Source organism: Leucopleurus acutus (genome assembly GCF_964270905.1).
Source record: "Leucopleurus acutus genome assembly, chromosome: 16".
Classification (NCBI taxonomy): domain Eukaryota; kingdom Metazoa; phylum Chordata; class Mammalia; order Artiodactyla; family Delphinidae; genus Leucopleurus; species Leucopleurus acutus.
In genome coordinates this window covers 35,338,984-35,363,964 of record NC_139158.1, presented here as the reverse complement: position 1 = coordinate 35,363,964, position 24,981 = coordinate 35,338,984, and the positions used below count along the sequence as shown (strand labels likewise).

The following is a 24,981-nucleotide window of genomic DNA, read 5'->3' as shown; positions in this document are numbered from 1 at the left end:
AATTACACTTTAATTTCTTTAAACACTAAAAAACAAAAAGTAGATTGGTGGTTATCAAGGGCTCAGAGAAGGGAGGAATGGGGAGAGACTGATTAATGGGTAAGGGGTTCATTTTGGAGTGAGAAATGTTTTGGAATGAGATAGAGGTGATGGTTGCACAGCACAGTAATGTAGTAAATGCCACTGAATTGGTTCCCTTCTAAATGCTTAATTTTAAGTTATGTGAATTTCACTAAAAAAAAAGTATTAAAAGTTCTAAAAAAAAAAAAATGCAGGCTCCTGCCTGCCTTTCTATTCAATAAATTCCTGTCTGGAGGCATTCATTGTGGGGTGAGATGTGAATCAGCTATTCTTCCTCTCTGGCCTCAGTCCCCACGTACCTGTCATGTACCTGAGGAAAAGCAGGTCAAGAGGGACACATTATAAAGCAATCTCTGGTCATGGAGGATTAAGGAATTTAAAGGACCACCTCCTTACCAATTAAGATGTAATGTCCTTGTGCCATTATGATTCTCAACTTTCAGAAGAGAAAACTGAGTCTCAAAGATCAAGTGGTTTGCCCAAGGTGGATCTGATCACCAGCAGACCAACACCAGGACCTGAGCTCTTAAACACCACACCATAAGGGAGTGCTCACTTCTCTTCTGTAGATGAGGATACTGAAGTTCCAAGAGGTTACACAAGGTGAGGAAGTTGCAAAGCCTAGGGATCAATCAGGACCACTGAGCATCTTGTGTCCTTTCTCTAGGAGACAGGAACCTATGGCTTGGTTGTTCATTCTCTCCTTGCCTCCCACCAAGGAGGAGTTGGGAGCCACTCACCTCAGCCCCAACACCATCTCCCATCTTTGCAGAATCCCCAGAGTAAACCCAGGGAATCTAAGGACGCCAATTTCTCATCATAACACCACACATAAGTTGGGGGAGTCATCACACTCACCCACATCCAATCCCCTCCAGTGGGCCCAGAGAACACCCCCTACGCTACCCCAGGAAGCCTTCGCCAGCTCCTCATGACAGCACACATCCAGGAGACACAGAATCTAAAAAACAAAGTACAAACTTTATTTTGTTTCTTTATAAAGGCACAGTGGCCTCTTGGTTTTTTCCCCCCACTTTCTTAACAAAATATAATAGCTTCTCCTTGAACACAAAGACCTCAAAATTGTAAAAAAAAAAAAACAAAACAAAAACAAAACTAAAACCAAAAAAGAACCAACAACAAACAAAACAAAAAGAGAAAGACAAAGACTTTTTTGGGGTGGAAGATGGGAAACCTGGAGGGAGAGGTGGGGGCCGGACAGTGGTGGAGAGTGGCGATTCCTAGTGCTGAGACAGGGAGGGGAGGGAAGAAGGGCAGCAGCAAACCCCAACCGAGAAGCAACGGAGACCCCCGGACCCCGAGAGCCCCGACCCAGCCAGACCCCCAACCCGTGTAAGTGCTTAAAGGAGAAAGAACACCAAAAAGAGGAGGGAAGGGGGAATTAAAAACTGACGGTCATAGGGCTGGCTCTGGGGAGGGCAGAAATACCTTGGGGTTTTGTTTGATTTTCCCTGTTCTTAAAAACATGTTTCAATGAAAAAATGCTTTTTGGCGAGAGAGGCCAGGCACCTCCATGTCCGCTTCCCCAGCCTCCGGGGCCGAGGCCCAGCCCCAGGTGTCCCGGTGCTGCCACGCGCTCCTGCCGCCCCAGCCCCGGACCTCGGGTTGGGTGGCTTCACTCAAAGGTCGATTTACAGTATTGAAAAAGAGGTCATAAAAGAGACCCAAATGATGCCGTAATTTTGTAAAAATTCCTCACTCGTTCACCCTCATGTCTCCCAGTTGCTGCCCCGCCCCCTCCAGCCCCCAGAAGGGAGAGGAGGGCTGGGGGGTGGTCAGGGAAGACCCCCGTTCCCCACTGGCTCCTCCCGGCTCTGGTCCATGGCGTCGCTGTCCGAGGCCTCCGAATCGGAGGCGGTGTCGGAGGCGTGGGCCTCGGGGCAGTTGCGGACCGGCTTCACAATGACGGCTCGACGCTGCTCCTCCTCCTGCTCCTGCCTTTCCTGGGTGCCCTCGATGTGCTGAATCGCCTGGCGGAGAAGCTGCCATGAGGATGGCGGGGCCATGTGGACAGCCACCATCTCCCCCACCACCCACACCCCCCCCAGAAAGGTCCAGAAGCAAGCCTGGCAAAGCAGGGGCAGCCTGCCAGAGTCAGGAGAAACAAACTTCAGAAGCCCTCTGCTGAGCTGAAAAAGACTTGGAGGGGAGACAGTGCCCAGCTGCGTGAAGTCACAAGCTTCTTACACTCACTTATATATTTCAAAGCCTGCCTGTTGGCTTATGGAAGGTCTCTGTTATAAATTTTATTATTCAATTTTTCGGGTTTACGTGCAACTCAAGTTCCAGGGGTTGATGGCCTTTATTCTGTTTGGGCGTTTGGGTTAATTGTTTCTTTGCAATGTTGTTGGGCCTCCCAAGAGGTCTCTGCCCCAGGCTGGGCACAATAGTGACTTCAGGTTCGACCTTCAGAGCTGACAGTGAAGCCAGGCTTCACTGCCACCCAACCGGTCACTGCCCCCTCCACCCCCATCCCAGGTCCTGGACCAACCCAAGAGCTGGATGCAGGAACTCTGAAAGCAGGGGCTCCGGGAACAAAGGACCCCCCTCAGCAAATGCCACGTGGAGAGAAGGAATGGGGTCTTCCGGGCCATCCAGTCCCCCCTCTCTGCCCCTCACCCCAGATGCAGAGATGGAGACCCATCTGGCTTCCAGACTTCCTCCCCACAAAGCTCAAGCTCTGTCTCAATCCCCGCCAGTCGCCCACTTTCTTATCTCCCCACAAAGGGCCCATTCCCAGAGGACGACCCCCCACGCGTTGCCCCCTCCCCAAGCCAGGTACCTGCACAATGGTGTCCAGATTTTGCCGGGATGTTGAAACAGAGTTGATGACCGAGGAGGGGCCCATGGTGACGACATTGATGTGGTGGGAGGGAGGGGGCGCTGGCGCCGGCACGATCACCGTGGGGTGGTGGGTAGGGGCTGGAGTGGGCAGAAGCTGCAAGACAGAGGCCCTCAGTCTTTCTACGAAGGTTCTGGGAGCTGCCCCTTCCCTTCTGTCCGCCACAGAGGGTGTGGGACGGCCCTCCAAAACCATCTCCCTCTGCCCACTTCCTGGAGAGCCTCCACCAATCACCCCGGCCCATCGGCCTCCTTCACTCGCTGGGGGCTGTCCAGTTTGTGACCCGTCCCACCCCTCTTATTTTAAGAATGAAGAAAACGTGGCCTGGAGAGGGGCTTTAGGCTGTCTAAGACTGCATGGCCCGTCCCTCTCCAGAGCCAAGCCAGCACTTCACATCTAACAAATACAGTGGTGGTCGGGAGTTCAGACTGAATTTAGATGGCCAGGGTCCAAATCCTTGCCCCAAACTGCTAAGGATACTGGGTGTGTTACTGAACTTTTCTGTGCCTCCAGTTCCTTATCAGTAAATAGGAGTAATAACAGCTCAGGCCTCAAAGGGCTACAACAAGGATTCAATGGAATAATGTATGCAAGACACCTGGAAGCCAGGAACATCTGCATTACCATGATTTAGGCCCGGGGTCCACCCTGCTAGACACCCAGAGGCACCAACATTGAGTCTGAGAGCCCTGGCCCAGGCCCAGGCCCAAACTGCCCCTCCAGGCACCTCCTGCTCACCTGGGTCCGCAGGTGCTGCTGTTCCCGCTCCAGCTTCTCCTGGTGCAGCAGCCGCACCTGCTCCTGCTGCTGTTGCAGCTGCACCTGCTGTGCGATCACCTTGAGCTTTTCCGGGTACATGTGGGCCTCCAGCGAGCGCACCTGAGGGTGGAACGGCAGGCTCAGGGGTAGGACCCAGGCCACACCCTGGCGCCTCCCCCAGCTCGGGGCCCACAGACTGCTGAGGTCGGCCTCCCTGCCACCCTCGGGGTGGAGACCAAAGTCCTGACCATAGCCAGCCAGGCCCGCCCTGACTCTGCTCCCCTCCCGTGCAGCCCCCCTCATGCCATGCTCCCTCCCTGCCTGCCTCCAGCCCCAGGCCTTTGCCCATGCTGTTCTCTCTGCCTGGAGTACCCTTCTCCCCTCTCTGCCTGGTCAGCGGTGAGACTCACCCTCCCACCCTCGGCTCAGGTCACTTCCACAGAGAAGCTATGGGGCGGCCCATCTGGAACCAGCCCAGGTCCCCCTCCTGATGCCCACCCATCCGGTGTGGCCTTTATCACAGCTGCATAATTACGATGTGAGAGCCATTGACTCATCTCTCCCCAGGCAGACGGTGACCCCCAAGGACTGGGACCTGTCTGGTTTGCTCCCCACTGGACACCCCTCTCCTAGGCCTGGCACAAAGCAGGAGCTCCCGTAAATAACAGGAGAAAAGGAAGAGAGCTGGACAGCATCCCCCACCTGCCCGCCCACCTGCCTCACCTGCTCCTCCAGCATCATGCGCACCGAGCGCTCCTTGTCCAGCTGCTGCCGCAGCTCGATCATCTCCCGCCGCAGGTCCTCCGCCTTCTCATCCTCCCAGATGTCTGGCGAGCCGATGCCCTCGTCCTTGTCCTCTGCCCGCCGCCGCTTGGGGGATGAGCCGCTCAGCTCCTGAGGACCCCAAGGGGTCGGTGAGTGTGCTGTGACACTGCATACACCACCACCACCACCACCACCACCACCGGGAGTGGGGGTGGGAAGCTCCATCACAGCCCCCCAAAGCTGTCAAACCCAGGTGCACCGGCACTGGGGAGCCCCAGCGTGCAAATCCACCAGACAGCCAAGGCTGGGAAAGGAGGCAGAATGCACTTGCTTCCCAAAAGTCACCCAGTTCCTTCCAGAGCCCACTCCACTGCACTTGACCCTGGCTAAATCAGGGCCTGGGCAGGAACGCAAGTGCCAGAAGTAGGCAGGTCAGTGGGGAAGAAGGGACCCACAGCCACATCACAGTCCCAAGCCAGTGGTTGGGTCCGGACACACCCATGTCAGTGAGAGGGAGCCAGGAGGAGGGCAGGGCGCTACCTGGATAAAGCGCTTGAGCTGTGTGTTCTGCTGCAGAAGCCTGGTCTTCTCCTGCTCCAGGGAGAAGATGTATTCGGCCGTTTGCTGGAGAATGGCTGCCTGAGGGCAGGAGGGACAGACAAATCAGGGAACCTGGCTGACAGTGTTTTCCGAATCTCCCTGCTCCAGCCCACCACCTCCTCCAGGAAGTCCTCCTGGCACTTGCCCACCTTGCTGAGCTTCTCTCCATCTGTGTGGGGGATGAGGGTCTTGAGGGACTGGAACCCCGCGTTGATGCTCTGCATGCGCCTCCGCTCGTTGCTGTTAGCAATCTCCCGCCGAATCCGCCGCTCCTGGTCCCGCTGAGTCTCAGGGGTCAATGGAATGTTGGCAAGGCTGCAGGGAGGACAGGGCCAGGCTCAGGCTGGGCGCCCTCCATGCCCTGCCCCCAGTGGCCCCTGCCTTTACAATTCATCTCCAGAGGGGCCTAAGTGTAACAGGCATCCCTCCCACTACAGAAGATACCAGCTCTGTCTGATGCTTACACCCCCAGTAGATCGGGGGCTGATGGAGTAGCGTGCTCTGGGATGCCTGGGTGTCAAAATAAGCATGCAGACCCCAGGTCCCGAGCCCAGTGTCTGGCCAGCAGGTCTGAGTGGGGCCCAGAAACCCACATGGCTAAGAATCCCTGTGATTCTGATACAGGTGGCCTCAGGTGATAATCAGAGACACCTGCTCTTGGGACACCTCTGAGCTCCTTGCTATGCACCTAGACCCCCTCCTTCAAGGTCGCAGGCTTGAGGACTGAGGGAGATGTCCCTCCTCCCTTCCCACCCCCACAGCCACAAGCTACTACGTAAGCCCCCAGCCTGGACCCAGACCCTGAGCTAAGGCTTCAAAGACAAGACAGGTACCACTCACTCCAGGAAGAGGACCCGGCCAACCTCCCCTGGGGACAGTTCTCCCTGAAGCCCACCCATCCCAAAAGGCAAGCCCACCCTGTGCCAGAGAATCGAGGCTCCCAGCATGCAGTAGGCGATGTTATTGCATATTATGTGATTGCATCTTGCAGGAGCGGCAGCCAGTGGGGTGAGAGAGAAGGCAGCGAGCAGTAGGGGGCGAGGCTGCCTGCGGAGAGGCATTGGCAGGAGGCAGAGACGGCAGCAGGGCCTGTGGGCCTAACGCCACTGCTCCCGAGAGGTGGGCCTGTGTGTGGCCTGGAGGAGGCATGCTCCCCTTCCAGGCCCTCTCCTGCAACTCCCCCGCCCGTGAACTGATGGCTTCCAGATGCTGGGCTCCCAGAAGAGGCCACCAGCCCCACCCAAAGCCACAGCCCTGGCTTCTTCCTGAGGGGCCCTCCTGGGGTGACCTGGTCCAGGCCTGGGCCAAGAGAGCTCACACCTCTGGGTCTAGGAGAATGGGGAAAGGATTCTGGGCAGCCTTGTTCCATTGGTGGGGGAGCCTGGGCTCAAAGAGGTAGGTGCCCAGGCCCCCATGCCCATCCCTAGGCAAAAAGGAGTTTGCTTGGAAACCTAGGAGAGGAGCACATCTGTAACAGCTAGATACAACCAAGGCCTTGCTGGCCCCCCGGCCTGCCCCACCTGTGCCCCCTCAGCTCCCTGAAGGACCCTAAACTCGCTCTTGCCCCCTCCTGGGTCTCTGCCTCCTCTCCCCACAGAGAGGGTGGTCCGCTGGGGGTGGGCTGGGAGCAGGGTCCACATGAGCCGCTGCTGGGTGTCTGAAGCCCTGTCCTCCCCCAGCACCCCCAGCATCTCCCTGGGACCCTCCCCAAGATACAGTTCCCTCACAGCACTGGAAAGGTGGCCGATGACCCCTATTTACAAATGAGACTTAGGGCTCAGAGTGGGAGGGACACAATTTTAGGGTCAGACAGCTGGGCATCTGGCTCCCCCACTTCTGGGCCAGGGGCACCTCCCTTCTGTCAGTTTCCCTGCCCCTACAGTGGGGGTGATGGTGAAAAGGGGAGGATGCAGGTCAGAGACCTGATACACAGTGGCTTGCCTACCCCTTTGCAGGCGGGGTGGGGTGGGGGTGCGGGGGTTGGGGGTGGATCAGAACTGAGTCCAGGCTCCTGGGTCTGGCAGTGCCCTCCAGACCCTCTGCGGCAGGTGAATTAAAGACATGGGGAGGGGGAACTTCCCTCGTGGTCCAGTGGTTGAGACTCTGCACTTCCATTGCACGGGGCACGGGTTTGATCCCTGGTCGGGGAGAAATATCCTTAGGAAGCCAAGCCACTGAGTGACTGAGATCTGTCTGGGAGCTTCCCCATCCCTGCCCTGGAGAGATACAGGGAGAGACCGCCCCACCCCCCCACTTATCCCACCCCTGGGTACTCCCTGGTGATGCCCACAGGCCAGAGCTGACCAGAGTGGTAAGGGGTCAAAAAGGAGACCCACCTCCAGCCCTGGGTCACCCTGAGTGCTGGCCCTTCCAGAAGGCCCACCTGGAGACCCTAGCAATAGAGTTACTGTTTTAACCTGGTGGTCTCATGGTTAGGACTTGGCACTTTCATTTGGTGGGCTGGGGTTCAATTCCTGGTTGGAGAATTAATATCCTACAAGCCAAGGGACATGGCCAAAAGAATAAAATAAAATAAAATATTAAAAAGTCTTGAGTTCTTAATGTAATGTGCTAAGGACTCACTTTGCTGGAATTTTCTCACTGAACCATCTCAATCTTCCTCTGAGTTAAGCGGCCTTATGGCATGAGGACACTGACGCTTGGGAAAGGAACAGCTACAGTAAGCGCTGGGGCTGGGACTTGAACCCTGATCCCAGAGCCCTGCTCTTACCCACAGGGCAGAGTGGGCTCTGCACCATCCCTCAGAGCCGGACACCCCGAGAGACAGGTGACAGTCACCCCTGTAGAAAGGATTGAGCATGGGTGTGCACTGCCATCAGGTTAGCTCTTACTATCACTCACAGAACTTTTTATATTTTTCCCTGACTACCATGGACACCCAGTTGGGTGGCTGCGTGGCAATGAGGAATCTAGGGTTTGGGGAGGGGAAGTGACATGTCCAAGGTCAGGCAGCCACACCAGGGCACCACAGGCACCTGCAGGAGCCAAAACGAATGCTCTCCTCTGCCACCCAGGGGTGGCACCCCCTACTGAGGGCTCACACATAACCCTGCTTACCAGAGCCCTGTGTGTGGCCTCAAGAGGCAGCGCCCTGGCCCTCCTGACAAATGTTGGGAAAGGACGAGGCCCAGAAGTGAAGTGACTTGCCCAAGATCACACCATGAGAGCGGGCATAGCAGGGTACAGCTGCAACGCACCTCCTGCACTTCCCAGCCCCCAAGTCCCACCAACTCCCCAGGCTGAAGCCAGAACTCAACACCCACTGCCCCCCACCACTGCCGCAGCCCCACCAGCCAGCTCATCTGCCCATGAAACCTCAGCCCAGGGAAGCCAACGTTCAGCCCCTCCCTTCTCTCCAGGATGCCCACGAGCTTGGGAGACACCAAAGGAGACCACAGGGCCCCAGGCCTGAAGGCCCCAGCCCAGAAGTTCCCAGAAGGAAGGGGCCTGGAGTCCAGGCAGGGAGAAAGGGCGTCCTCATCCTAGCTCTTCCGAATGTTCTATCCTGTCCCCTTTACCACCAAGTCCATCAGCCCAGCCTCCTGGTTCAGGAACCAGCTGCTGGTTAACCTAGTACAGACTTAAGTCCCAGAAAACAGACTTCACCCCAAAGCCACAGTTCCTCATAGGGACTTAGGCTGCCACCAAGGCCAACTCACCTAAATAGCCCTGGAAGTTTCTTTAATAGAATGCAGACTAACCAGGGGTTCTGATGAGTGGAATCATGGCCATCCAGGGGTTCCTATACAGGATGGCTAATTACCATTTCTAGCTGCTACTCTACTAGATAAAGTGGATTTTTCTGCAAACGCCTGAAAGTTTCTTATATTTCTTTCTGAGTTTTGCAGAAGTAAACATGATTTACAGTAATTGTAAGGTCCTCCACCTCCTTCACATCAACTTCAGACCCACCCAGGTGAGCAGTGAGGCCTGGTCCACAGATGCTCTCTCTTACTTGTCTCCCTCCCTGAGAGCCTCAGCCAGCCAGTCTCCTGGGGCTGGGCAGCCAATGGCCAAGGAACTGTTTGTGTACCAGCCTCCAGTGCCAAGACCAGAGCTGCCACCCCCTCTACCTGGGTGCCCCCAAGACATCCCCCGGAATAATGCCCACATCCCAACCAGAGGCTCAAGGGCAGGAAGCCGGCTCTTCAATTCTAGATCCAGATCTGTACCTGTTCCTCCTGCCTAGCCCAAGGGCAAACTGGTATCCCCTAATCCCCACACACCCCTGCCCAGCTCCAGCCTCAAATTAGCCACTGAGAACTCTCATTTCACACTGCCCCGAAGTCACTCACACACCCACCACTCAATGTCTACACAGTCAGAGATGGGAAAGCCCACACAGGGTTTCTCCCATACCCCAAAAGGAGGACAGGAGGAAGACGACCCTCTCATCAAGGATGCCCAAGGCCCCCATCCTTCTCTCTGCAGCAGGTACTGAAGCAGCCCGGGGCCCTCGCCCATCCCCACTGCTTCTATCCATACACCCTGCCCTCAGTCCCAGAACAAACCACGTCCAGGTTGTTCCCATCAGAAACACCCCCTTCCCACAGCTTCTCCAGCCCCTCAGAGGGAGCCCTGCACTGGGTTCAAGTGGAAACTCCAGCCCTGCCACTTACTAGCTGTGGAACCCCAAGCTTAGCCACTTAGTCTCTCAAAGCCTCAGTTTCCCCATCTATAAAACAGGGGAATACTGCCTAACTTCATAGGGTCGTGGTGAAGTTTAAAAGAGATGGAGGAAAAAAAATAAGGGAGACAGACTGAGGATAACAGGATGCCTTGTTTTTTCAGAGTTTGTACCCAGGATCCCAGGAGAACCCATGGCTCTAAGGAAACTGACTTGTCCTGTAGCACCATGAGACTTCCAGCTCTTAGAACAGGAGCAAGTTCTTGTTCATTGTGGTGTCCTCAATCCCAGCACAAAGTAGGTTCCTCGTAAATACCAGATCAGGGACCCAACACACTCCAAAGTCCCTAATTGTTCTCTAACTCCTTCTGAGGGGAGATGGTCTCTTTCCCCCCTATGGCAGGCAGTAGGTAAACTCTTTAACACCACCATGCTCCTGCTTCTAAGAATCTGAGTGCCACTTAATAGCTACCAGGCACTTTCCACACACATGGCCAAACTTCACAGGTGCTCCATTTTACGGGAGGCTGAGAGCAGTTAGGCAACATGTCCAAAACCACACAGCTTATGTGCGTGCCGCTGTCGGGTACGACTTCCCGCTGTACGGTACTGTCCCCTCGGGGAGACTGAGGAGAGAAGCAGGGAGCCCTGCTAGTCACTGAGGGATGAAGCAAAGTCCACCAGCCTGAGAAGCGAGTATATCCGGCCAGAAGGCCCCACCCAACCCACACTTAATCCTACCTCACCAGGCAGCTCCTCCTGAAAATGAAAAAACCCAGAGGCCCCAAATCCACACCCAGTGCATGGGCTGACAACTGTCTCACAGCTGAACAAGCTGAGTAGTCCCCGTGCCCAACCCTGGGGCACTTGGTCCCTAAGGGACTGCTGGACTCCTCTGAAGGAGGGCTTGGAAGAGGAACAGGTCAAGCTGGAGTCCTAGGGGGCCGAGAGAGAACACGGCCAAGGCCCAAGCCTGGCAACCAGAGGGTCCTATGGTACCAAGCCTGCCTGGGATCAGGCCCAGAATGTCCACTCCAGCATCTGGGGCAGCTCAACCCACCTCCTCACTGCCCAGGCACCCTCTGAGCAATCAGCAGCTCAGGGTAAGAGCAGGGCTCTGGGATCAGAGTTCAAGTCCCGGCCCCACCACTTGCCCTACCTGTTCCTTCCCAAACCTATCCTCCACCCACACAGAAATCATAAAGCCACTTTACTCAGTGAAAGATTGTGACAATTCAGTGAGAAAAATCTCGCAAAACGAATCCCTACAATGCATTATGTGCTCCAGAATTTTTTTTTCTTTCCACTTATTACAGCTAAGCCCTCCAGGTGGTCTTTAGGGAAGGGCCAACACTCAGGGTGGTGCTGCTGACTGCCCACCACCTTGAACTTAAGAGTAGTTAAGGTGGGAGCCCTGGTGTGTGCGGGAGGCGGGGGTGGGTGGGGGGTGTTGGGGGTGTATACGTGTGCAGCAACCTTCCCCCAACCTGGTTTCTGCAGCCCCTGGTGTCGACCAGCCTGGGCCACACCGCCTGCGGCTCCTCCTCCCTCAATCCCCGCCTTGCCTGCCCAGGACCGCAGAGCACGTGGCCCCAGCCCTGGGGAGCCATTTCGCTCCTAAAGTAGCACGGCAGGAAAAGGGCCACAGGTCCCAAACTTGGACCCGCAGAGAACAACCCACGCAGTATCGCCGTCCCGCAGGTTGTGTTCAATATGCAGATGCCCAGGCCCTTCTCCTAGCGATCGGAATTGCGGGCGTGTGCATTTTAACAACTGTTCAGGGCGATTCCGCTAACCCATAACTCTTCGGTAAAGGGTATATCTGGAGCAACCCGGGCCAAACTAAGAAAGTGCCTCCTGAGGAAGGCTACGGATCTCGGACCACCCATCTACCCACCCACCCAGCCTGCCGGGCAACCGGACGCTTTCGGTTTATGGCTGGGGGGAGGGGCACGACATCAGAAAGTTTGCAGCGGAGACCCACGTGCGGCGGGCAGCGGCCTGGTGAGGCTAGGGGCGACCTCTGATGCCCCTCCCCCCAAAAGCCCCGCACCCGGCCTGCCTCGCCCACCCCGCCCGCGGGGTCAGAGCTTTGTGCGGGTAAAGCGTGGCCCAGGCACGCCTACAACTCCCACAATGCCGCACCGACGCGGCGCGGAGAACTACTGCTCCCGCGAGGCGGCGCGCTGAGGTCCGCCTACTCCAAGAGGGCTGCAGAGTCACGTCCAGGCCTCGCTAGTAAACAGCGCCCGGGCGCGGGCGGCAAGCTAGCGAGTGGCCGCCAACGTGCCCGGGTCCACGGCGCTCCCGGAGGGCCACGCCGGCCCCTCGGGTCCCGCCCACTCCCGCACCCCGACTCCAGCACGCCCCCCCGACCCCGCTCCAGCCGCTCCCTGCAAACACTCACACCACCCGGCTCCCCGCCCGCCCCCCCGCGCTTGGAGCCGCGGCTTAGCTGCATTGTAGCCGTCCGCGCCGCGGCCCCACGCGCGCCCCCGGCCCCCCAGACCCCCTTGCAGGGGGCGCCCAGAGAGAGCGATGAAGGAGGAAGAGGAAGGAAGCCGCCGCAGGAGGGGGGAGGAGGAAGCGAGGGGGGGGAAAGCCACCAGCACCAAGCATGGCCGGGACTGCTGCAGAACCACGTGGGTCTGTTTGCAATTTACAAACGTCGCGACTCGCCCGCCTGCAGCGGACAAAAGTGACCGGGGCCGCTGGGGGCCCCCACGTTCAGAGGGAGGAGGGTCCCCGAGCGGCCCGAGCCTGGCGCGCAGGGCTGCAGCCACCCCCGCGGCTAAGAAAGGCGAGAGGGTCCGCGGCGCGGGCCATGCGTGCGCACACGCGCGCCTGCCGAGGCGGACTAGCCGGGGGCTGCAATCGTGGGAAGGGGGTGAGGGGGAGGAGGAGTACACACCTACAGAGCCCTCCTATCACTTCTTTCTCTGTTTTCCTGAAATGTTGCAAAGAGGGCACCTTCTGAGTGGGCACCATGAAATACTCCATAGCGATCGGCCCCCCTCCTCTGCACGAGCCAGGTCCCGCGGTCCGCCGGAGAATACAAGATGGAAATCCGAATCAAAGGGCAGCGCCGGACGGAGGTGCAGAATCGGCCGGTCCCAGATGCTGGCTGCGGCGGCGGCGAGGGGAGGGAGGCGGGCGGGAGGGGCGGGAGGGAGGTCTCTCCGGCCTGCCTCCCCGGGCGTGTGTATGTGTGTGTGTGTGTGTGTGTGTGTGTTTGCAGCTGATCAGATGTCTGTTTCAAGGCGGGAAACAGCTGGTGAAAACTCAGCACTCCCCCGGCCTCCTTCCGCGGAGTAAGGAATTGCATGTAAACAAAGGACTATTTGCAGCGCCCCCCAGGGCGGCGCGAGGCCCGGGCGAGAGGGGCGCTGGCCCCCGGGGGCGAGTGGTAGCCAGGGTCTGCGCGCCTCCCCACGAGTTCCGGGTGCGGGGGCCGCGGGCGGGCTTGAAGGGCGCGGCGTGAATGGAGCGAGCTGCGGCCGAGCTACATGCGCCACTATGGGTGATGAGGTCCATCAGCTGACAGGTTGGCAAGCGTAGCAAAAAAAAAAAAAAGCCAGCCACAGCGAGGAAACCCAGTCCGCGCGCCCGGGGTCCGGCGGGGACTGCTCCGTGCAGGGTCTGCGCGCTTGGCGGCCGTCGGGGGGCGGGGGTGCGCAGCTGGGCCCGGCGAAGGCGAAGGCGGCCTGAGGTGCTGCTCCGGGCTTTTTTCTTCTTCGGTTGCAACTGCACAGAGAGGAGCTGCTCTGGCGCGCTCCCTCCGAGCCCAGGGCCCCCTGGAAACTTGCGTCATAGCCACCACTTCCCACATGTAACTTGGGGCCGACTTCAGAGGCCGGCCAGCCCCCTCCCTCACTCGCTCCCTGCCTAGCTGCCCACCACTGCCCGCCCAGCCTGGGTTCCGGAGCCTGGGAATCCCGGAGCCGGGGAGGGGAGGGCAAATGGGGGCGCGCCGGGCGCCTCGGATCCCAGGGCTGCCTTAGGAAGCAGGGGCCCCGGCGGGGAGGGAAGGGTGGAGGCGGGCCAGGACAGCAGCGGCCCCGGAGGCGGGCTGCCAGCGCGGCTGGGAGGTTTGGTGGATGCTGCCGGGTCGCCTCCTATGCCCCCTCGCTTTACCCCTCCTCTGGGAGGCTGGACAGCAGGCGGCACGCCCTAGCTTGGCCCGGGCAGGCGAAGGCTGCATCTTCCCATTCAGGGCGAAGCTAGTGCGAGACTTGCTCCCCCGCCAGGGTGCGCTCTCTACTAGGGGTGAAGGCCTGGAGCGGGTAAGGGAGGGACGCCTTGGCGGCGAGTTCCGTCCGCCCTTCCCGCGTCCCCTCCCCTGGCTCCTGGAGGTTGGCCCCTGGCTCAGGAAGACCGCGCTTGCCTTGGAATGTCCTCCCTCCTGCCCACCGCCTTTCCCAATCCCATCCGCCTTCCAGGTTCCGCCCAAATCGCGCCTCCTAATTGAAATACTGCTACTTATAACAAGGATTACTGTTATTATTAGGAAATGTTATGGTTATTAGATATTCGGAGCACCTTGTAGATGCCTGGCAGTTTTGCGTGAATATTTTCCAATCCTTAAAGTAAGCTGTCAGGCTGCTTCTGTAAGTACAGGTCCCGGACCGTGTAACATCACAGTCCCTGGGAGGCTTCACTGTGGGGACAGGAAGGATGACATCTGGGGACAACATAGGATACAGAGCCACATAACTGTGTACACTGAGCAGCGTCCACAGTGCCTGGGTGAATGAATGAACGAGAGCTGGGAGAAGTGTGTCCACCCTTTGCTCTGTCTTCTACAGAAATGCCTTGACCCAGCCTGAGCCCAGTTCCTGCGAGCACACTGTCAGACTGGCCTCCCCATTTCTGCCAAAGGCGTTTTCTCATCTACAGCCCTCTGCTGTCTCAGATGCACCAACCCACACACCCCTGGCTCAGCTGCTTCTGCCCCAAGGCCTGAAATATCATCACTGCTCCCACCGCCCCACTCCAACACTCTCCCACCACTAACCTGCTTCACGGCAGTAGCACCAGAAGTCCCCAGACTCCAGGCCGTTTTCCATTCCCAGGAGGCTCTGTACACCCCTTAGTCTGATCCCTTCCCAACTCCTAATTCAGTCCACTGTGCCCTCTGGAGCCCTCAAAGGGTGTTCAGCAAAATCCCCTTTATCCTTGGTACCTGACTTTACCCCTCACCTTCTTGCTCTAAGTTAGGTGTCAGCAAACTTTTTCTATAAAGGGCGTGTAAAAGTTATTTGCATGTGGAATCTAAAATATGACACAAGTGACCATATCTAAGAAACAGAAACACACAGACATAGAGAGCAGACCTGTGGTTGCCAAAGGAGCAGGGGTGGGGAAGGAAGGACTGAGAGTTTGGGATTAGGAGATGCAAACTATTATATATAGGATGGATAAACGACAAGGTCCTACTGTATAGCACAGGGAACTATATTCAGTATCTTGTGATAAACCATAGTGGAAAAGAATATGAAGTATATATATATAACTGAATCACTTTGCTGTACAGCAAAAATTAACTCATTGTAAATCAACTGTACTTCAATAAAGTTTTTTTTTAAATATTTGTGTTAGTTTCCTATTGCTACTGTAACAAATTACCACAAACTTAGTGACTTAAAACAACACAAGGGAATTACCTGGTTGTCCAGTGGTTAGGACTCGGTGCTTTCACTGCCATGGGCCAGGGTTCAATCCCTGGTCAGGGAACTAAGATCCCAAAAGCTGCGCAGTGCAGCCAATTAAAAAAAAAATTATTCTCTGGAGGTCAGAAGTCCAAATGGGTTGTATTTGTCTGAAATCAAGGTGTCAGCAGGGCTGCACTCCTTCTGAAGGCTCTAGGGGAGAATCCCTTTCCTCACCTTTTCCAGCTTCTAGAGCCTGCCCACATTTCTTGGCTCCTGGCCCCTTCCTTCATCTTCAGAGTGCATCACTCCAACTTCTTCAGTCATCACATCTCCTTCTCTGACTCTGACCCCCCCACACCCTTATATGATGACCTTGGGCCCAAGCAGATAATCCAGAATAATTTCCCCATCTCAAGATCCTTAACTTAATTACATCTTCAAAGCCCCTTTTGCCATGTAAGGTAACTTATTCACAGGTTCCAGAGATTAGGACATGAACATCTTGGGGAGGTCATTTTTCTGTCTACCATACCATTCTCAGTTCATGAGCCATACAAAACCTGGCAGAGGTTGCAATATGCTCCATCTATTCCACTCCTAGGTACACATCCAAAAGAATGAAAACAAGGACTCAAACAGATGATCATATACCAGTATTCACATCAGCATGATTCACAATAGCCAAGGGTGAAAACAACCCAGGGTCCATCAATGGATAAATGGATAAACAAAATGTGGTCTATTCAAACAAGGGAATATTATTCAGCCTTAAAAAGGAATGAAGTTCTGGGACTTCCTTGGTGGTGCAGTGGTTAAGATTCCGTGCTCCCAATGCAGGGGTCCCGGGTTCCTTCCCTGGTCAGGGAACTAGATCCCACATGCATGCCGCAACTAAGATTTCCCTGCCGCAACTAAGGAGCCTGCCACAACTAAGACCCGGCACAACCAAATAAATAAATAAATAATAAGTTATTTTTTTGAAAAAGGAATGAGGTTCTGATATATACCATAGCATGGCTGAACCTTGAAAACACAATGCTAAGTGAAAAAAGCCGGATACAAAAAGTCACATGTTGTATGATTCCACTTACGTGAAATATCTAATAGGCAAATTCATTGAGACAGAAAGTAGATTAGAGGTTACCAAGGGCTGGGGGGAGGGGAGATGGAGATTTATTGCTTAATGGGTATGGAGTTTCTGTTTCGGGTGATGGAAACTTTTGGAAATAGTGGTGATGGTTGCACAACACTGTGAATGTAATTAATGCAACTGAATTGTGCACTTTAAAATGGCAAATTTTATATGTTTTTGACCACAATAAAAAAAAGTTTTTAAAAAAAGGTCAGTGGGGGACTTTCCTGGTGGTCCAGTGGCTAAGACTCTGCACTCCCAATGCAGTGGGCCCAGGTTTGATCCCTGGTCAGGGAATTAGATCCCACATGCCACAACTAAGAGCTCCCATGCCGCAACTAAAAGATCTCACATGCCACAACTAAAAAGATCCCGCGTGCCGCAACTAAGACCCAGTGCAGCCAAATGAATAAATAAATTTTCCTTTTATTTTAAGTATAAAAAAAATGGTCAGTGGGCTGGATTTGAGCCGTGGGCTGTAGTTTGCCTGACCCCATTGATCCGGGGTGTGCCGCAAGCCCCTTATCTTCTCACTTTGCTCCTTTGCCAGCTTAGATTTCACAGCCCACCAACATAATCATCTTGCATGCATGCTCCCTTGTGAGTCTAACCCCCACCTGCCTTGCCCCAGCCCTGCCCCCTGGAGCTGAACAGCGCTGGGAAAAGGAAATCCCACCATCTCACTTTTAAATGCCAGAACAAGATCCTCATTTGTGCAGCTGGCGATCCCTTCATGTTGCCCTGGTCCATCCCCCCTCTCTCCCAAAGGCTCCCGTCACCGCCTCTGCCTCCCTCCTTGTACCGGAAATCTGCCTCCTAACCTGTGTCTGGATGCGTGTCCGCACTCTGTCCGTGCACGGAGAAACCTTCCATGTGAATTCTTCAAAGATGTCTCTCCAGCGGCTGTCCCCCCACCCACCCAGCCCCCGCATCCTTACCTCGTGCCCTCTACTGGGTCATTCCCACACCAAGAACAAGCTGTCTTTATTCCCATTTAAAAACAATAACAAAAGGGAATTCCCTGGCGGTCCAGTGTTTGAGACGACACGCTTTCACTGACGAGGGTGCAGGTTCGATCCTGGTCTGGGAACTAAGATCCCGCAAGCCCCTCCGCACGGCCAAAAAAACAAAGCACAATCATACATCCCCTTCCAGCTACCACTCTTATGCTGCTCTCCTTGACTGCAAAATTCCCTGTCCCAGAAGTGGGTACTTATGCTCACTCTCCCATCCTGCTCACTCCATCCGGAGCCAGGACTCCATGAAAATTGCTCTCAGTGGTGACTCCAAGGAGCCCTGTTTTCTGTCTTCATTGTATCTGATCTTTTTTTTTTTTTTAGTTCCCCAAGCAGGGATTAAACCCAGGCCCCTAGCAGTGGAAGCTCGGAATCCTAACCACTGGACCACCACGGAGTTTCCTACCTGAACTTCTTGAAGTTCTTTTCTACTTGGCATCCGAGATATCCCAGGGCCACAGTCCTCAGACCTCTGTCTCTGTCTATACACACTCCCTGCTCTTCGGACAACAGACTTCCAGAAAGGACTTGAGGCCATGCAGTGTGATTCAGAATCTAGGTTCTGCCCGAACCCCAGCTCCAGGTGTTAACAGGGTGACTGCGGGTGAGTTCCTTGACCTGACTCAGCTTCCCGGTCTGTAAAACAGAGGCCGTATAGCACATAGCTTGCAGGCTGTCACGAGAAGTCGCTGACACGCCTGGCATGTCGTAGCATTAATAAGTGTTATTTCCTATTATCACTGGTACTGAGTTGCCACGGGCGGCAGTGGCCAGAGACATCTGAGTGGGCCCAGAGAGAATGACAGGGTTTGGTGATGTGCAGGGGAGGGACACAGGAGAAGCCAAGCTTTCCCCCTTCCCTGCTCAAACTTGTCACAGTGATAGGACTTCCCTGGCAGCCCAGTGGTTAAGAAGCCACCTTCCAGTGCAGGGGGCATAGGTTTGATCCCTGGTCAGGGAACTAAGATTTTATATGCTGTGTGGCGCAGCCAAAAATTTTTTTTAAAAAGGCAAAAAACCCAAAAACTTGTCACAGTGAGAGGAAGCAGGCGTGTTGGAAGGTTCTTTTCTGTTGAATGTGGGGCTCCTCTCCTTTACAGTAAAGACACTCCCAGGTAGGATCTGATGGTGTGAAAATCAGCCTGCAGACAGTTTGCCCTTTAAAAGGGGAGTCTCTGTGAAGACTGTCATCAAATAACTGCCCGTAGATGATCGGTGTTAGAAATGCTGATTATCATGTACTGAGTTGGCAGAGAGCTGGCCCACCTGCAGCAGGACTCTGGGGCTGGAGACCCTGATCAGACACTGCTTTGGAAAGCGGGTGTGGAGAAGGGGCTGGCTCGGCCTGGGGGAAAGAGCCGGGGACAGCAGTGTGGCCTGGGACACCTGAAAACCCAGCTTTCCTTCCTCTATGTTGTCAAACCCAAGCCCAATCAGCCCCCCTCCCCAAAATTCCCCATTGCTCCCCTTCCCCCAACCCCACCCCCAAATTCCAGGTGGGAGGAGTGAATGAGAGTCAGCAGTAGGCTTTATTGATGACTGGTCTATCAAAAAACCATGGTCTATCCATCCAATGGAGTATTACTTAGGATAAAAACAGATGAAGTACTAATACGTGGCACAACGTGGATGAACCTTGACAACACGATGCTCAGTGAAAGAAGCCAAACACAAAAGGCTACATATTGTATGATTCCGTTTCTATAAAATGTCCAGAATAGGCAAATCCACAGAAGTAGAAAGTAGATTAGTGGTTGCCAAGGAATGAGGGGTAGTCAGAGGGAAATGGGGAGTGGGTGCTAGTGGGTATGGGGTTTCTTTTGGGGGGTGATAAAAATGTTCTCAAATTGATTGTGGTGACGGTTACAAAATTGATAGTACAAAAAAAACCCCACTTAATTTTACACTTTAGATGGGTGAATTATATGGTATGTGAATTATATCTAATAAAGCTGTTATGTTGGGGGTTTTTGTTTGTTTTTGTTTTTGGCTGCGCTGGGTCTTCGTTGCTGCGCGCTGGCTTTCTCTAGTTGCAGCGAGCAGGGGCTACTCTTCGTTGCGGTGCGGGGGCTTCTCATTGTGTTGGCTTCTCTTGTTGTGGAGCACTGGCTCTAGGCTTGCAGGGCTTCAGTAGTTGTGGCTCGTGGGCTCTAGAGCGCAGGCTCAGTAGTTGTGGTGCCTGGGCTTAGTTGCTCCGTGGCATGTGATATCTTTCCGGACCAGGGCTGGGACCCGTGTCCCCTGCATTGGCAGGCGGATTCTTAACCACTGTGCCACCAGGGAAGCCCAAATAAAGCTGTTAGGTTAAAAACAGCTTTATTGACCCTAAAGATGTCCAGAAGTCCCGGGAGCCCCAGAAATCACAAGGATCCCCTACAGCAGAGGGTTCCAGAGCTTCTTTCTTCAGCCAAAGTGGGATCTGGCTGCCCTGATGGTGCGATCGGCACTGCCCTTCTCAGAACACACCTGCCTTCCTCTGAGGCTGGTTGGAGGTTCAGGTGAGAGATGGGAACCCTGAGAATGTGGATTTAAACTGCAGCCAGGAAGACTGTCAGCACAGAGGCCGAGGCAGGTTTCCACTCTACATAGCACCCGTTGGGAGGGGGGGTGCATTTTTCTCAGTTTTAAACTTTTATCCTACATGTGTGTCAAGAATACTGTTCTTCTCCTTGGACAGATGATGTATTCATTTCCTGCTTCTGTGTAACAAATTTCCATAAATTTATTGGCTTGAAACAGCACAGTTTATCATCGCCAGGTGTGGCACGGCTGGGCTCTCGGCTCAGAGTCCTGCCGGGTGAAATCGAGGTGTCAGCGGGGCTGCAATCTCATCAGGGGCTAGGATGCCCTTCCAAAGTCACTGTTTGTTGGCAGGATTCAGTTCCTTGCAGCTGTAGGACTGACGTCCCGTAGTCTTGTGAACTGTCAGCTCCTGAAGACCATCCTCAGGACCTTGTCCCGTGGCCCCATCATCTGAGGAAGAGAGAGAGTCCCACATGTTGATTCCCTCTCTCGCTTTGAATCTCTCTAATTTCCTCTTCCACAAGCAGCTGGAGAAAACTCTGCTTTTAAAGGTCTTGTGTGCTTAGGTCAGGCCCACCTGGATAATCTACCTCAAGGGCAACTGTGCCATATAACACACCCTAATCACGGGAGTGATGCCATAGTCACAGGTTCCGCCCACACTCAAGGGGGAGGAGTATACGAGGGCAAAGGTCATTGGGGGTCATTGGAGAATTCTGCTACTACTGAGGGGGGACCATGAAGGAGAAGCACAGAAAGTTAAGGAACGTCCCTCAGGATGTACAGAGAATTGGAGATGGAGCCTGAAGAAGAACCTAGGGCCCCAACCCTAATTTGAGGCTTTATCCTCTACACAAATATGCCAGGAGTGGTGGATAGAAGGACCAGATGGCCTTTAGGGCCCCCGTTGACCTCTAAGGCTCCAGCATAATCTGGTGCATATGGGGAACCCCAGCCTGCTTGAGGAGGGGGCAGGGTGGTGGGGGGTTGTGGATACCAGCCATTGGAGCAGGGATGAGGCCCCATGGAAGCAAAAAGCCCCCGCCTGGGAGAGGATCCTGAATGCTCCCAGGAAGGCAGAATGGGGGTCAGACGCTTCTGCAGTGGATTGGAGCAAACCCCAATATCCCCCAATGCCCTGGTCCCCTTTCTTACCCTAGTCACAGGGAGACCCCTGGGCCGACAAGGCTGGGGTCCCCCAACCACTAGGGGGAGCCTGGCACACACGATGCTTTTGTGCAAGCTGAGCCTGAGCACATTGGGGGAACCCAAGGCAGGTACTGGGGTGGAAGGACTGACAGCCCAGCTCCCCACACCCCCAAGGCCCTACAGATTCTGGGGCACCAGGCTTGTCAAGGTGCCCAAAGGCCCTGACCTCTGGATGCCCGCTTCCTTCTAACAGCCCGATCTGGTTCACTTTGCTCATAAGGGAGTTCTTGGAAAGGGGACTGGAGTCCACCTGTGGCGTGTCCTCCGTTTCCCCCTTTAGTCCTGACCCCATGTTTCCAGACCTGACACTGCAGCCCATGGCGGGGGAGCTCCTGCCTTCTCCTCTCCTCTTCCTCCACCAGCTCGCCCTGTCTTGGGTCCCCCCAGGGAAATGCCCCTCTGGTTTTCAACACATGGACAAGGAGGAACCAGGCCATCTGCTTCGATTGGGTGCATCCCACTGAGTTGTATAAGAACTCAGTGAGGGAATTCCCCAGCAGTCCAGTGGTTAGGACTCGGCACTCCCACTGCCATGGCCGGGTTCAATCCCTGGTCGGAGAACTAAGATTCCGCAAGCCACTGGGTGTGGCAAAAAAACTAAAAGCAAAACAACCAAAAACCAAAACAACTCAGCGAATGCCCACCCTGGCTGGACTTTCAGTTTTAGACAGAAATGGCTGAGTGACCACTTCCTCAGTTGATTGTAAGCTGACAAGGCGGTTATAACAATCCCACCAGGCAGCCCAGTAGCCTGGGGCACAGCATAGCAGTAAAGGGGGACCTAATGACGCCCAGCCTGGGCCCTTTAACCAGGGGTGCAGGGGAAGGGGAGGACAGAGCCTCTGGTCAACATAAAAAGAGAGTAAGTCAGCCAAGGCACCAAGGGGGTGTGGCTGGATAGAACGAAGGGTCAGCAGAGGCGCCACGAGAAACCGGGAGGGAGCATTTGGGGTTCAGGAGAAAGGCAGGAAGGAGAGGAATCGGGATGAGGACAGCTGGGGAGCTGCCGAGCTCGAGAGGTTGTCCAGTGTGCCTCTGGGCAGCGGGCTCTCCTCCCACCGGAGGAGTGGACAGGGGCGGGGAGACAAGGCGGGACGTCCAGTCCCATTTGAGGATGGAAAAGGGTGGGCTGGGACCAGCCAGGCCAGGGGAGGGACACAGGCCTTCTCTGATGAGAAAGCAGACCTGGGTGGGCTGTGAGGGGGGAGGCTGCCAGGAAATGGGAGTAGCTCTCCCTGAGGAGGGGAGCTCAGAACCCTAGCATGTCAGGAGGCATGTGTGTATGTGGGCACGAGAGGTCTGGGCCACTGTGTGCCAGATGCTGCTCCGGCGGCTTTACCTGCATTCCCCGTTTTATCCTCACTACAGGCCCCTAAATCCTGTTATACCCTGGGGACTTATCAAGGTCACCTGACCAGTCTGTGCCAGCACCTGGCTCCTTCAACAGCCTGTGCTGCTGCCCCTAGAATAGCCTCCAGGCTGAGAGCTCCCCTGGTTCTGGTGGCCAGGCCCTGCCCAGGTATGGCCAGGTGCAAGAGGGGAGCTGAGGGATGTGGAGGGAGAAAACCCTGTCTGCTGAAATGACAAGGTCAAGTTCACGGTGATATGGAACCCATGTTCTGTGGTTGACTGTCAGTGCCCAGACAGCCAAGGGAAGGAGCAACTCCTAGGGGTCAGGGAAGGCTTTGGATTCAAGTTTGGGCGGACAGGGAGGAAGGAGGTGAGAGAAGCTCTCCAGAGGGCAACCTGACTGGTGCAAAGGACAGTTTCAAGACGGCTTTCTCCTCCCTCAACACCTCTGGACCTTGCACCCATTTGCGGCTGTGCTGCTCCCGCCAGCACACTGGGGGTTAACATCTGTCTGGTGTAGTGACCACAGCAGCAGTGGCAGCAGGCTGTGATGCCAGTAACTCAGAAGCTGAAATGTGAGAAGCAGGAGGAGAGAGGCAGGGCTGGGAAAAGCTGAGCCACCGCGGCAGCAGCAAGGAGAGAGGGTTTCCCTGGCAGGAGCCTGCAGCTCGGTTCCAGCGGCCAGAGGAGGCCCTCCCATCCTCGGCCCACGTCCCCTCCACATCACTGCCCCTCCTGCCTCAGGCCATGGGGCTGTGGCACCCACTCAAGGTGGTCCATGATCATGGTCAGCGTCTGAGCCCTTGGGCCATGGAGCAGCAAGTTGGGGCTGCAGATCTGGGGAAGGGACAGAGGGTGTGCCCAGGCGACCAGCAGAGAATGTATGTGTGGGGCCCTGCCCAGCACTGCCGGAAGCACTGGGTGGGGAAACAGGCAGAGGGCAGAGTGGGGAGGAGGATGGGAGGTCCCTCGGGGCCGGTCCTCAGAGGTCTGGCCTTGACTTCCCCCTCCTCTGGGCAGAACTGAGTCATGGGAGCCTCCCACTGCTCCAAAGGCAGGGAGACACACAAATCTCCCCACCCCCTCCCTGGGCCCGCTGCCAGCCTGCCTCTGCCGTGAGGACCGACCTCAACTTCCCAAGTGTGTGCGAGGTGCTGGGCACCGCGGGAGCCCCTCATCTCCCTGCCCTTAGTCAGTCCCACACCCGCCGTACCAGAGTTTTGGCGGGTGTGTGTGTGTGACCCGCCCCCCCCAACACAGATGAGCAAACAGAAGCTCAGAGAAGTTCAGAAATTTGCCCAAAGCCACACAGCCAGAGTGAACCTGGGCTTGTCTGACAGCAATTACCCACCATGCCATGCTCCCAGGAAGGCAAAAGGAACAAAGTCTACCGGCAGGTGACCCAGGGCTGTGCGCCAAATCCAAGAAGGCAAGAGATGAAAGGCAGCCCAGGAACCTCAGGAAAGAGGCTGCAGATGAGCAAAAGGGGCAGTAATGTTTGGGGCTTGGTACCCCGTGAGGTGGTAAGAACGGCATCCAGAGGAAGCAGGGGAAAGGCCTGGTCCTGCCTGGATCTGTAGATGATGATTCTATAGTTAGAGATCTCCTGTGACCGCTTAAGATGCAGCCCTTGGAGCCACAGGATCACTGAGCGGGTGACCACTCACCTTGAAAGATCATCGAGCACTTCTGGGGCTTGAGGTTTGCATGGCCCTTGTTTGAAGAGTTAGCAACATTTACTGTGGGAGGGACTTCCCTGGTGGTCCAGTGGCTGGGGCTCCGCACTCCAGGGTCGATCCCTGGTCGGGGAACTGGATCCCACATGCCGCAACCAAGAGCCCGCATGCCAACAACTAAGCCCCCATGCTGCAACTCAAGTTCCCACATGCCACAAGGAAGATTCAAGATCCCGCGAGCCGAAACTAAGAGCGGTGGGCAAGGCTCTGCTAAAAATGTACAGAAGCACCGTAGTAGGCCCCACTGGGGCCTGTTGGCCAGGAGGCAGGAAGGTCCCAGCTCCACAGCTTCCAGCTGTGACCTTGTGTGACCTTGACTCACTTCTCTGAGCCTTGCTTTCCTCACCTGCAGAAGGGGGATCATGCCAGCACCAACAGAGAGGGTTGCTGTGAGGATTAAATGGGTCATTTGTCAAAAAGCACTTAGATTGAAAAACTTCACCTTCACAAAAACTTGTACATGCATGTTCATAGCAGCATTATTCACAAAAAGTAGAAAAAACCCGAATGTCCTTTGATGGATGGATGGATAAACAAATGCTGATCCATCCATACAGTGGAATATTATTCACCCATAAAAAGGAATGAAGCACTGACACAGGCTACAACATGGATGAACCTTGAAAACACGATGCTCGATGAAAGAAG

General features: G+C 55.3%; 1 protein-coding gene across 5 annotated transcripts; it reads right to left on the bottom strand.

The window, feature by feature from the left end:
- Window positions 1-1,538: 1,538 nt before the first annotated feature.
- TFAP4 (transcription factor AP-4) lies at window positions 1,539-12,718 on the bottom strand. 5 transcript variants are annotated; one of them, XM_082857127.1, is made up of 7 exons: window positions 12,628-12,718; window positions 5,218-5,383; window positions 5,009-5,107; window positions 4,427-4,597; window positions 3,683-3,823; window positions 2,885-3,040; window positions 1,539-2,072 (listed from the first exon to the last, which is right to left on the bottom strand). In XM_082857127.1, exons 1-7 carry the CDS (start codon window positions 12,714-12,716, stop codon window positions 1,878-1,880), a joined length of 1,017 nt encoding a protein of 338 aa, XP_082713253.1. In that variant the 5' UTR covers window positions 12,717-12,718; the 3' UTR covers window positions 1,539-1,877. The 5 variants fall into 5 exon arrangements, with proteins under 5 accessions (XP_082713253.1, XP_082713254.1, XP_082713255.1 ...); XM_082857128.1 differs by having other exon boundaries at window positions 3,683-3,769; XM_082857129.1 differs by having other exon boundaries at window positions 3,683-3,766.
- Between the last annotated feature and the right edge of the window lie 12,263 nt (window positions 12,719-24,981).

Bases quoted from the DNA above. Each gene is read 5' to 3' on its own strand.
- TFAP4 (XM_082857127.1), bottom strand. From the start codon at position 12,716: ATGGAGTATTTCATGGTGCCCACTCAGAAGGTGCCCTCTTTGCAACAT. The intron at 5,108-5,217 runs GTGGGCAAGTGC...TCCTGCCCTCAG, and splicing joins ATGGAGAGAAGCTCAGCAAG to GCAGCCATTCTCCAGCAAAC. The intron at 2,073-2,884 runs GTACCTGGCTTG...CTTCTCCGCCAG, and splicing joins ATCTGGACACCATTGTGCAG to GCGATTCAGCACATCGAGGG.